The sequence below is a fragment of the Pongo pygmaeus genome, chromosome 1, assembly GCF_028885625.2.
Source record: "Pongo pygmaeus isolate AG05252 chromosome 1, NHGRI_mPonPyg2-v2.0_pri, whole genome shotgun sequence".
NCBI lineage: Eukaryota > Metazoa > Chordata > Mammalia > Primates > Hominidae > Pongo > Pongo pygmaeus.
In genome coordinates this window covers 121,494,673-121,508,000 of record NC_072373.2, presented here as the reverse complement: position 1 = coordinate 121,508,000, position 13,328 = coordinate 121,494,673, and the positions used below count along the sequence as shown (strand labels likewise).

General features: G+C 37.6%; 1 protein-coding gene across 1 annotated transcript in view; it reads right to left on the bottom strand.

Annotated features, from left to right (window-relative positions):
* Positions 1-13,328, bottom strand: part of LOC129009738 (mitochondrial adenyl nucleotide antiporter SLC25A24) — a 57,139-nt gene that overhangs the window by 26,417 nt on the left and 17,394 nt on the right. Inside the window, exon 3 of the mRNA XM_054443228.2 lies at positions 13,107-13,194. Coding sequence (XP_054299203.1) covers positions 13,107-13,194 — 88 coding nt within the window. The remainder of the gene's footprint in view (positions 1-13,106; positions 13,195-13,328) is intronic.

Below are 13,328 nucleotides of genomic sequence, written 5' to 3'. Positions count from 1 at the left end.
CTTTTTAATGCAGCTGAATTCAGTCTTTTCATTTCTGTGTATGGCCTTTTGTGTCTTCTTTTTAAAATAAATTCTTCCCTACACTGAGATAAAGATATTTTTTCCCCACTACCTCAAGCTGTTATAGTTTAACTTTCACATTTAGGTTGATGCTTGTGTACGGTAAGAGGCAGGTATCCCAATTTCCTTTTTGTCTGCATCATCTATTGCACACACTCTCCTTTTCCCAAAGTTTTGCAAAGCTACTTCTTTCACGTGACAAATCCAAAATATGGACGGGTCTGTTTCTGGGCTATTATGTTCCACTTGTTAACTTGTCTGTTTCTGTAGAAACAGCACTGACTTGGTTATGGCTTAATAACAACCCTTGGTATCTGATAGGGCAGGCCCCTGGCTCCTTACAGTTCTTCAGGAATGTCCTGGATATTCTTAGCCCTTTGCTCTTTGATATAAATTTGAGACTCAGCTTGACAAGTTCCTCAAAAAAGCCAGGTGGGCTTTTTTAATGGCATTGAATCTCTATCACCAATTTGGAGAGAAGGTACATCTTTTCTATACTGAGTCTTCTTTAATGCCTTCTAACAAATTTTGTTAAGTTGCTCTTATGAATGCATTGATTGTGGTATATTTTTTAATATGGCTGATTCAGTTTGCTAATATTTTCTTTAAATTTTTACATATAAGTCATAGGTATCTTGGCCTCTAATTTCCCTGTTTCATATACTGCCTGCTTTTGGTGTTATAATGATCTCCTAGAAAGGATAGGATAGTGTACTTCTACACTCTGGAAATGTTTGTACATCTGTTCTCTAATCATTTGCAAGAACCATCTGGGGCTAATGTTTTGTTTATGAGAAAATTTTAAATTACTGACCCCATCTCTTCAATTGCTTAGGTACTATCAGCTGTTTCTTCGATTCAGTCCCAGTAAGTTATATTTTTCTAGAAATTCATCTACTTTGTCTGTTTTCAAATTTATTGGCATTAATGATTCATATTATTTTATTAGTTTTTTAAAAGCTCTTATATGTCTATTTGTAACTGAACATGATTTATTTACATCTCATTTCTCTTTTTTCTTCATCAATCTTTCCAGAGGCTTGTCTTTTCTAACAAACAGCTTCTGGCTTTGTTGATCCTGTTACTGCATCTTTGCTATATATTCTTTATTATCTCCTTCCTCCTACCTTCTTCGAGATTATTCCATTTTCTCTCCCCTAACTTAGCACATTAATTTTCAGACTTAATTCTTTTCTAATAAAAGCTTTCAGACTATAAAATTCATACAAGTGCCATCTTAGAAATATTCCATAAGTTTTAATGTTTTTAAGTCAATGTGTCCTTGAATTTCCACTTATGATTTCCTTTGACGCATAAGTTGAGAAGTGTATATCACATTTTAAAATATTGGCATTTTTATAATTTATGTCTGTAATTGACTTCTATTTTAATGCATAGTGGTCAGAGAAAGTAGTTCTTGTGATACCAGTTCTTTGAAATGTGTTGAACCTGGCTTTACGGCCTACTATGAAATCAATTTTTATACATGTTCCTTAAGTACCTAAGAAAAAATATTTTTTCTAATTTTTTGATGCTAGGTCCTATTACATGCCCATTAAATCAAGCTGATGTATTTAAAGGTTTTTGTCTTCACTAAAGTTTTTCTCTGCTTGACCTATCAAATACAGGAAGAATTGTGTTAAAATCTCTCACCACTATGATGGATTTGCCAATTAATCCCCAGAATTTTATCAACCAGCTTAAAAATTGTATATCCTCGTACTGAATTTTAAAATGTGGTGACACTCTATTTTTATTAATGTTTTTACTATATAATCTATTATTAATAGATTATTAATAATAATTAATATTAACAGTTGATATTAACATAGCTATCCCATAGCTGATATTAAGATAGCTACCCCAGCTTTTTTTCAGTTAGTAAGACTTTATTTTGCTTGTTCTTTGAACCGACAATCTTTGCCTTCTGATGAAATTTACATTAATTTTTATTAATTGAAGACTAAACTGAGAAAGTCCTAACTGATCAGAAGGTGATTATCTTCTAACTTACTCGTCACCCACCTCAAACCCCCAGGGAAACAGGATAAGAACTTTATTTAGCCTGCCCCATTTGAGAATGGGGATGAAGGGAAATCATGCCCCAATGTAATTGCAGGGCACATTTTAGTGGAGTTTTACTGTACTTGAATTTATTTCTCACATCTTACCTATTGCTTTCTAATTACCTCATTCTTTCTATGTTTTTCCCTCTCCTCTCTACTCTTCATTGGATTGTTTCAATCTTATGTTTATGTATTTATTTTCTTATTCCATTTCTTTCCTCCCTGATTTGGAAGTTATATACTCAACTACTACAGTTTCAATGGTTTACCTTGAAATTTTACCACATACATATAACAAAGTCTAAAGTTAATGTTTGACTCCACCATCCTAAATAAGGTAAGAATTTTAGAACAGTTTAATACAAATCATCCCCTTCCCTCCTAACTTACATGCTATTATTGTCTAGTATTGTAGTTGTCCTTTTTCTTAGAACCCACAAATGGGTCATTATTATCATATTCATGGCTGTTTCCAACAGACTGCTGAAATAATCCATAGGCCACTAGCTAAGAGGTGGCCCACTATGGTCTAGAGAGTACCAAGAAACACTGTGTGACCCATTCCCCATATATGCTGCTTCCAGGGCTGTATATGTCCTTTCCCCTACCTACCTTCCACTCACCCTTTTCAGTAGCATAATTCTACTCATTCTTTAACATATTCTTCAATATTTTCTGAGAGTCCATTATTGCAATGTGGTGGACAGAGAACTGTTAACCAGATACACATGGTCTATGCCCTCAGTGGGAACAACAGGCACGGCACTAAACAAAAGCAAGCAATACTCAATATTCATTGAGCATTTGCCAGGCATTGTTCTAAGTATTTCACATGTTAACTCATTTAATCCTTAAAACAAGCCCATGTATTTACTATACTCTCCATTTTACAGACAGAGAGGCTAAGAATTTTGTTATAGTCACAAGACTAGTAAGTAGAGTAGAATTAAGAGTTTCAACCCAGGCATTCTAACTCCAAACTGTACTCCTAACCACTGAGCTATACAAACAAGTCAAGGATTACAAACCCTAAGTGCCAATGAAGCACAGAAACAAGTTGCATGTCAAAGAATAACTGGAGTGAAGGGTTCCAAGCTTCTGAACAATTGTGGAGAAAGAAACGTAAAGATACGAAAACGAGAGTAAACAGGGGAAATGAGATGGAGATGAAAGCCTAAAAGAAAAATGAGAGCAGAAGATAATTATGATATATGTGAAACACATGTTTCAAAGGGAATGCCTGCTTCAGCTACTTCATATCTATAGCTTCTACTGAACAGGTGTAAGTAGGAGGCTATATTTCAACTCAGTGACTCCTCTCTTACACCCTGATGACCCAGTCACAGCTGTTTCAATCAACACTGTTAGTCTGTTTTGTGTTGTTTTAAACAAACACCTGAGACTCGGTAATTTATAAAGAAAAGAGGCTTATTTGGCTTACAGTTCTACAGACTGTACAAGCATGGCACCAACATCTGCTCAGTTTCTGGTGAGACCTCAGGAAGCTTTTACTCATGGCTGAAGAAAAAAGGTGAGCAAGTGTGTCAGATGGTGAGAGAAGGACAAGAGAAATGAGATGCCAGGCTCTTATCAACAACCAGATCTCATGAACTAATAGAGTTCACTTATCGCCAAGCCATTAATGAAGGATCCACTCTTATGACCCAAGTAGTCCCTACTTCCAACACTGGAGGTCATATTTCAACATGAGATTTGGAGGGGACAAATATTAAGCACCATTCAGATGTTTTTCCCATGAATTCAGGTTTGGGACACAAAGAGACAGTGAAATGGAAGAAAACAAGCTGACATTTGGAGTGACATGAGTAACACTAATGGCTAAGCACTTGAGGGAAGGTCCATGATGGTTATATAATAACTACAGGAAACTCTGGTCACATTCTGCCTTTAAAAATTGTTTCTAACACTTTTACTGAAGAAGTATAAACACTAGTAATAATAATAATAATAATAATATCCCAAAAGTACAAAAAAAGTCACTAGCCATGAAAGAAATATAAATCAAAGCCACAATGAGATATCACTTCATACCAATTATATATTAGTCAGGGTTATCTAGAGAAGCAGAACCAATGGATGGTTAAAATCAAAAGAAATCAAAAGACAGTTCAGATATGGTGGCTCATGCCTGTAATCCCAGCACTTTGGTAGGGCAAGGTGGGTGGATTGCTCGAGCCCAGGATTTCGATACCAGCTTAGATGATATGGTTTGGCTGTGTCCCCACCCAAATCTCATCTTGAATTGTAGTTCCCATAATTTCCATGTGTCATAGGAGAGAGCTGGTGGGAGGTAATTGATTTATGGGGGGTGGTTAACCCCGTAGTGCTGTTCTTATGATAGTAAGTGAGTTCTCACGAGATACAATGGTTTTATAGGTCTTTTCCCTCTTTGCTCAGCACTTCTTCCTGCCACCATGTGAAGGACATGTTTGCTTCCCTTTCTGCAATGGCTGTAAGTTATCTGAGGCCTCCCCAGCCATGCGAAACTGTGAGTCAATTAAACCTCTTTCCTTTATAAATTACCCATTCTCAGGCAGTTCTTTATAGCAGCGTGAGAATGAACTAATACAGTAAATTGGTACCAGGAGTTGGGTGCTGCTATAAGGATACCCAAAAATATGGAAGTGACTTTGGAACTGGGTAACAGGCAGAGGTTGGAACAGTTAGGAAGTTTCAGAAGAAGACTGGGAAAGTCTGGAACTTCTTAGAAATTTGGAGGGCTCAGAAGACAAAAAGAGGTGGGAAAGTTTGTAACTTCCCAGAGACTTGTTGAATTGCTTTGACCAAAACGCTGATAGTAATATGGGCAATGAGGTCCAGGCTGAGATGATCTCAGATGGAGATGAGGAACTTGTTGGGAACCGGAGCAAAGGTGACTCTTGTTATGCTTTAGCAAAGAGACTGGTGGCTTTTTGCCCCTGCCATAGAGATCTGTGGGACTTTGAACCTAAGAGAGATGATTTGGGGTATCAGGCAGAAGAAATTTCTAAGTGGCAAAGCATTCAACAGGAAGCACAGGATAAAAGTTTGGCAAATTTGCACCCTGATGATGCGACAGAAAAGAAAAATCTATTTTCTGAGGAAAAAATTCAAGCTAGCTGCAGAAATCTGCATAAGAAACAATGAGTGAAATGTTAATCACTAAGACAATAGGGAAAATGCCTCCAGGGCACTTCAGAGGTCTTCAGGGAGGGCCCTCCCATCACAGGCCCAGAGGCCCAGGAGGAAAAAATGGTTTCCTGGGCCAGGCCCAGGGCCTTGCTGCTTTGTGCGATCTCAGGACTTGGTGCCCTGCATCCCAGCCATGGCTAAAAGGAGCCAAGGTACAGCTCAGGCCATGGCTTCAGAAGGTGCAAGCCCCAAGCCTTGGCAGCTTCCACAAGGTGTTGAGTCTGCAGGTACACAGAAGATAAGAATTAAGGTTTGAGATCCTCTGCCTAGATTTCAGAGGATGTATGGAAATGCCTGGATGTCCAGACAGAAGTTTGCTGCAGGGGTAGAGCCCTCGAGGAGAACCTCTGCTAGGGCAGTGCGGAAGGGAAATGTGGGGTTGGAGCCTTCACACAGAGTCCTCACTGCAGCATGGCCTAGTAGAGCTGTGAAAAGAGGGCCACCATCCTCCAGTACCCAGAATAGTAGATCCACCGACAGCTTGCACCATGCACCTGGAAAAGTTACAGACACTCAATGCCCACTCAACGCCAGCCTGTGAAAAGAGCCAGAAGGGGGTCTCTACCCTGAAAAGCCACAGGAGTGCAGATGCCCAAGGCCATGGGAGCCCAATTCTTGCATTAGCATGAGCTGGATGTGTGACATGGAGTCAAAGGAGATCATTTTGGAGCTTTAAGATTTGACTACTCCACTAGATTTCGGACTTACGTGGGGCCTGTAGCCCCTTCATTTTGGCCAATTTCTCCCATTTGGAACAAGTGTATTTAATCAATGCCTGTACCCTCATTGTATCTAGGAAGTATAATAACTACCTTGCTTTTGATTTTACAGGCTTATAGGCAGAAGGGACTTGCCTTGTCTCTGATGAGACCTTGGACTTTTAGGTTAATGCTGGAATGAGTTAAGACGCTGGGGGACTGCTGGGAAGGCATTATTGTGTTTTGCAATGTGAGAACATGAGATTTGGGAGGGACCAGGGCAAAATGATATGGTTTGGCTGTGTCCTCACCCAAATCTCATTTTGAATTATAGTTCCAATAATCCCCACATGTCACGGGAGGGACCCAGTGGGAGGTAACTGAATCATGGAGGAGGTTACCCTCATTCTGATGTTCTCATGATAGTGAGTAAGTTCTCATGAGATCTGATTATTTTATAAGGGTTTTTTCCCTCTTTGCTAGGCACTGCTCTTCCTGCCATCATGTGAAGCAGGACGTGTTTGCTTCCCCTTCCACCATGATTGTAAGCTTCCTGAGGGCTCCTCAGCCAAGCAAAAGTGTGAGTCCATTAAACCTCTTTCCTTTATAAATTACCCAGTCTCAGGTAGTTCTTTATAGCAGCATGAGAATGGACTAATACACTAGGCAACATGGCAAAACCACATCTCTACAAAAAATATAAAAATTAGCCAGGCATTGTGGTACATGCCTGTGGTCCCAGGTACTCAGGAGGTGAGAGGATCAATTGAGCCAGGGAAGTTGAGGCTGCAATGAGCCATGATTGTGTCATTGCACTCCAGATGGGAAGACAGAGCAAGACCCTTTCTCAAAAAAAAAATAAAAATCAAAAAATCAAAAGACAGACAGTAGTGAGTATTGATATGGCTATGAAGAAACTGAAACCTTCATTCATTGCTGCTGGGATTATAAAATGGTGCAGCCACTTTAGAAACAATTTGGAAGTTCTTCAAAATATTAAAGATATTTAATTAAATATTAAAGAATCTCTAGACAGGCTGACTGTTGAAGGGCATTCTCAGACAAAGCCAGTCTGCAAAGACTGAAATAAGTGCCTACTTCTTCAAATGCACAGACGTAAACACAAGGCCACAAGCATCGACAACAATCAGGAACAAATGACATCACTAAAGAAACAAAATAAAGTACCAGTGACCATCCCTAAAGAAACAGAGATGTATGAACTGACAAAGAATTCAAAGAAAGCTCAGCAAACTTCAAGAAAATACAAAGAAACAATTCAATGAAATTAGGAAAATAACAAGTGACCACAATGAGAAAGATAATAAAGAGATTGAAATAATAAAAGAAAAAATCAAACAGAAATCATGGGGCTGAAAAATACAATGAACAAAATTAAAATGCAATATGGGAGCATCAACTGCAGAAGTGAACAAGAAGAAGAAAGAAACTATGAGCTCAAAGACAGGTTATTTGAAAATACACAGAGGAGAAAAAAGAATGAAAATGAATGAAGAAAGCTTACAAGATTTATGGAACAGCATCAAAAGAGCAAAGTTTTGAGTCACAGGAGCTGAAGAAGGAGAAAAGGAAGATAAAAGGGGTAAAAAGCTCAATTAAAGAAACAGTAACAGAAAATTTTCCAAACCTGGAGAAAGAAGTAAATATCTACATACAGAAAAAGTCAAAGGTCTCTAATCAGATTCAATCCAAACAAGACTACCCCAAGACATATTACAATCAAACTATCAAAAATCAAAGACAATGAGAGGATCCTGAAAACAGCAAAAGGTAAGAAGCAAATAACATATAAGACAGTCCCAATATGGTTGGAAACAGACTTGTCAGCAGAGACCTAACAGGTCAGGAGAGAAAGGGATGATATATTCAAAGTGTTCAAGGAGAAAAATACCAACCAAGGGTAATATACCCAGCAAAGTGTCCTTCAGAAATGAAGGAGAGATACTTTCCCAGACAAACAATAGCTGAGGGAGATAATCATGACCACACCTATTTTATAAGAAATGTAAAAGGAGCTCCTCAAGCTGAAAGAAAAAGATGCTAATGAGTAACACAAAAACATCTGAAAGTATAAAACTGACTGATAAAAGAAAGTACACAGGTAAATTCAAAATACTCTAATACTGTAATGATGGTATGCAAATCACTTATATCTGCAATAGGAAAGATAAAATAGAAAACTATTAAAAGTAATAATAGCTACAATAATTTAAGGGATACACAATATGAAAAAATGTAAACTGTGACATCAAAAATTCAAAATGTCAGGAGATTAAGTAAATGTAGATTTTTTTTTTGTTTTGGGGGATTTTTGCAATAAAAATTAAGTTATCGAGTTAAAATAAACTATCATAATTCTTAAGATGTTTTTTGTAACCTCTTGGTAACCACAAACCAAAAATCAATAGGAGATATAAAAAAATAAAAAGCAAGAAATCAAAACATACCACTAGAGAAAATCACTTAACCACAAAGACAGCAAGAGAGGAAGAAAAGAATAAAGGATCTACAAAAGAACCATGAAACAATAAGCAAAATGGCAGTACAAAGTCCTTACTTATCAATAATTGCCTTGAACATGAATGGATTAAATTATCCAATCAAAAAACATAGTGTCTGAGTGGATAAAAAAAACTAGATCCAACTATATGCTGCCCATGACAGACTCATTTCATCTGTAAAAATACACACAGACTGATGGTGAAGGAACGGAAAAAGATATTCCATGGGAACAGAAACCAAAAGAGAGCAGGAGTAACTTTACTTATATCATATAAAATAAACTTTAAGTTAGAAATTGTAAAGGAGAAACAAAGTTCCTATATAATGATAAAAGGGTCAATTCAATAAGAGGATATAATAGTAAGGTATATGAAAGCACTTTTACTCCACTTCTCCCATTTTAAATTTTCAATGTCACAATTTATATATTTTATATTGCATATACCTTAATAAATTATGTAGCTATTGTTTTTTATAAATATATATGAACCCAACATCAGAGCACCTAAAGATAAATACCAAACATTGGCCAGGGGTGGTGGCTCACACCTGTAATCCCAGCACTTTGGGAGGCCAAGGCGGGTAGATCATGAAGTCAAGAGATCAAGACCATCCTGGCCAACATGGTGAAACCCCGTCTTTACTAAAAATACAAAAATTAGCTGGGCATGGTGGCATGTGCCTCTAGTCCCAGCTACTCGGGAGGCTGAGGCAGGAGAATCACTTGAACCGTGAGGCAGGAGCTGCAGTGAGCCGAGACCCTGCCACCGCACTCCAGCCTGGCGACTGAGCGAGACTCCGTCTCAAAAACAACAACAACAACAACAACAAAAAAGAAAATAAAAGAAAAGAAAAACCATTAACACATCTGAAAGGAGAGATAGACTGCAATACAGCAATAGTAGGGGACTTCAACAACCTACCTTCAGCAATGGACAAATCATCTTAACAGAAAATCAGTAAGAAACATCAGACTTAAACTACACTCCAGAACAAATGGACAGATCAGACATAAAACATTTCACCTAATGGCAAGAGAATACACATTCTTCTCAACTGCACATGGAACATGCACCAGGGGATATCATATGTTAGGTCACAAAACAAGTCTTAACAAATTTAAGCAGAATGAAATCATATCAAGTTTCTTTTCCGACCACAATAATAAAAAACTAGAAATCAGGCCAGGGGCGGTGGCTCATGCCTGTAATCCCAGCACTCTGGGAGGCCAAGGCGGGCGGATCACGAGGTCAGGAGATCAAGACCATCCTGGCTAACACGGTGAAACCCCGTCTCTACTAAACATACAAAAAATTAGCCGGCGTGGTGGCGGGCACCTGTAGTCTCAGCTACTCGGGAGGCTGAGGCAGGAGAATGGCATGAACCTGGGAGGCGGAGCTTGCAGTGAGCCAAGATCGCGCCACTGCACTCCAGCTCGACGACAGAGTGAGACTCTGTCGCAAAAAAAAAACAAACAAACAAACTAGAAATCAGTAACAGAGGTGCTTCAGCAAATTCACAAATACATGGAAATTAAACAACATGCTCCTGAATGATCAGTGGGTCAATGAAGAAACTGAAAGCAAAATTCAAAAATTTCCTGAGATGAAAAAAAATGGAAACACATAATACCAAAACCCATGGAACACAGTAAAAGCAGTTTTAAGAGCAAAGTTTATGGCAGTAAATGCCTACATAAAAACAAAAAACCTCAAATAAACAACCAAAAAACCCCAATAGACATTTTTCAAAGACATACAAATGGCCAAAAAGTACAAGAAAAAAAAAAAAAGCTCAATATCACTAATTACCACAGAAATGCAAATAAAAACCACAATGAGATATCACTTCATACTACACTTAGAACGACTATTACCAAAGAGACAAAAGATAACAAGTGTTGGCAAGTATGTAGAGAAAAGGGAACTTTTGCACCCTGTTGGTGAGGAGGTAAATTAATACAGCCATTATGGAAAGCAGTATGGAGTTCCTTTAAAAATTAAATCTAGAACTACCATATGATCCTGCAATCCCACCACTGTATGTATGTGTGTGTATACATATATATATACATATATAAAATGAAATCAATATGTCAAAGACCCATGTGCATTCCCATGTTCATTATAGCACTATTCACAATAGCCAAGATATGGAATCAACCTAAGTGTCCACCAGTGCATGACTAGAGAAAATGTGCTATACATATACAATAGAAAACTATTCAGCCATTAAAAAAAAGAAGGAAATCCTGTTGTCTGTAACAATATGAATGAAATAAGCCAGGTAAAGACAAATAAATACTGCATGATCTCACTCATGTGGAATCAGAAAAAGTTAATCTCATAGAAGCAGAGAGCAGAATACTTTGGGAGTGGGGTATGGTTTGTGTTAAAGGACACACAATTTCAGCTTGACACAAGGAATAAGTTCAAGAGCTCCACTATACAACATGAAGACTACAATTAATAATAATATATTATATTCTTGAAAAATACTAAGAGAATGGATGTAAAGTGTTCTCACCACAGAAATCATTAAGTATGAGATGTATCATGTTAATTAGATAGACTTAGTCACTCCACAATGTACATATACTTGAAAACCTCATGTTGTACATGATAAATACATATAATTCTGTCGATTTAAAAATAAATAAATGTTTTAAATCACTGAATTGTATACTTTAGAAAAGTGAATTTATGGTATGTGAATTACATCTCAGTAAAGCTGCTGGCCGGGTGTGGTGGCTCACTCCTGTAATCCCACTTTGGGAGGCCAAGGTGGGTGGATCACCTGATGTCAGGAGTTCGAGACAAGCCTGACCAATATGGTGCAAACCCGTCTCTACTAAAATTAAAAAAAAATAGCCAGGCGTGGTGGTGCATGCCTATAGTCCCAACTACTCAGAAGGATGAGGCAGGAGAATTGCTTGAACCTGGGAGGCGGAGGTTGCAGTGAGCTGAGATCGTGCCATTGCACTCCAGCCTGGGCAACAGAGCTAGACTCCATCTCAAAAAAAAAGTTACCATAAAATATTTATATTAAAAATTGTGCAGCTACTTTTAAATATCCAACCCTCTGCATTATCCTTTGCTATGGACTGAACTGTGTCCCTCCCAAATCCAAATGTCGAGGCCCTAACCCACCATGTGATTATATCTGGAGATAGCATCTTTAGGGGGTAAAGTCAAATAAAGTCATAAGAATGGAACCCTGATCCAACAGAACTATGGCCTTATAATAGAAAGCAAGAGAAAGGTCTCTCTCTCTCTCTCTCTCTCTCTTTCTCTGCCATATGACAATACAGTGAGAAGGGGTCTATCTGCAAGCCAGAAAGAGAGCCCTCACTACAACCCAACCATGCTGGCACTCTCATCTTAAACTTCTAGCTCCCAGACCTGTGAAAAACTAAATTTCTGTTGTTTAATGTATCCAGCCTATGGTATTTTGTCATGGCAGCTAAGCTAATACTTCTTAGTCTATTCTGAAGCTTGGGCTTAGAATTTGCATTATTCCTAAAGCTATCAAAAAAATATAGGAATATGATTTCTGGCCTAACAGCCAGGGAAAAGCCCTCACTTTCCTAGAAGAATATTGACTTTAGAAGCAGAATATTATATGCTCTATATCTCACTGTCCAAATTCTGTTAATCTTCTTTTCATGTTTTAGGTTTTCATTTCCTCAGGAAAGCCCTTCTCATCTAGTACTAACAAAAGTCATTATGTGCTCAGCCTTGAGACTTTGAGCCTTCCTCTTGAGCAGCTGTTTGTAAAAGAAATTATGAAGAGAGAAAAAGGATGAAAATGCTACTGGTACATATATAAAATGAGATAAATTCAATAACAAAGCCATTTAGAAAGTTTTTTAGACAATGTGAGGACTGAAAATATTCACAACAATATTAATACAATGTAATTGTCCTTTTCTGTTTTATGTTATCATAAAAAATCAGTTCCTGCCCTGCGTTTGTAGCAACAGAGTATTTGAGAGCACCTGGGCTGCAGAGATTACTGCTCTATCCCGTGAAATAAAACATTAAAACTATAAAAGTCTGACTTAAATAGTCAAACTGATTGCCCCAGACAATAAGGTTCAAATTTGCATTTCTGTTTTCTGAAAGTTTAAACAGGTATTTCTTTGTTAGCTAGGAGAGCCTAGTAATTTCCTTTTTTTCCGGTCACATGTAGGTTAAATAATGTGATGAATCTGCTAGTCTTCTTAGTTTGAATCAATGAGTTTTACTGTCACATTAGAAACCAAATGGAAAAAAAGTAACACCAAAACTCTTCAGCTCCTCATCTACGGAGTTAAAACCTTACTTCCTGCCATTCCACTATCCTTTGAGGCCTTGAAAGAAAGAGTCCAGTCTGAGCTTACACTTCCCATTCTTACACTTTAGATAAATGTACACATACAAAATGAATGGGAGGAAAAAAGACAAAAAGATCTTGGATATACATAATGAAGACTAGGGAGGTGTTTTAAAGCCCCACTTACAAACACAGAGTTCTAATGCAGGATATTAAAGTGAAAGTCAATTGTTGACCAACATGAAGAGCTTACCTTTGAAGAATCAACTCTGCTTGTTGTTCAGAAATAGTCAGACCCAGTGTCTGGAGAGACTGGACAATTTCTGAAGCCTCAATTTTTCCTTTAAAAAAATAAAAAGGGCAAAAAATAAAACTCAGAACTGATAAGAACCACAGAAATTATGAATTTCAAATCTCATTTAAGAGAAAGTTTTAAACTGATTAAGGCAAAATTATGCATGTAGGTGAGTTATAG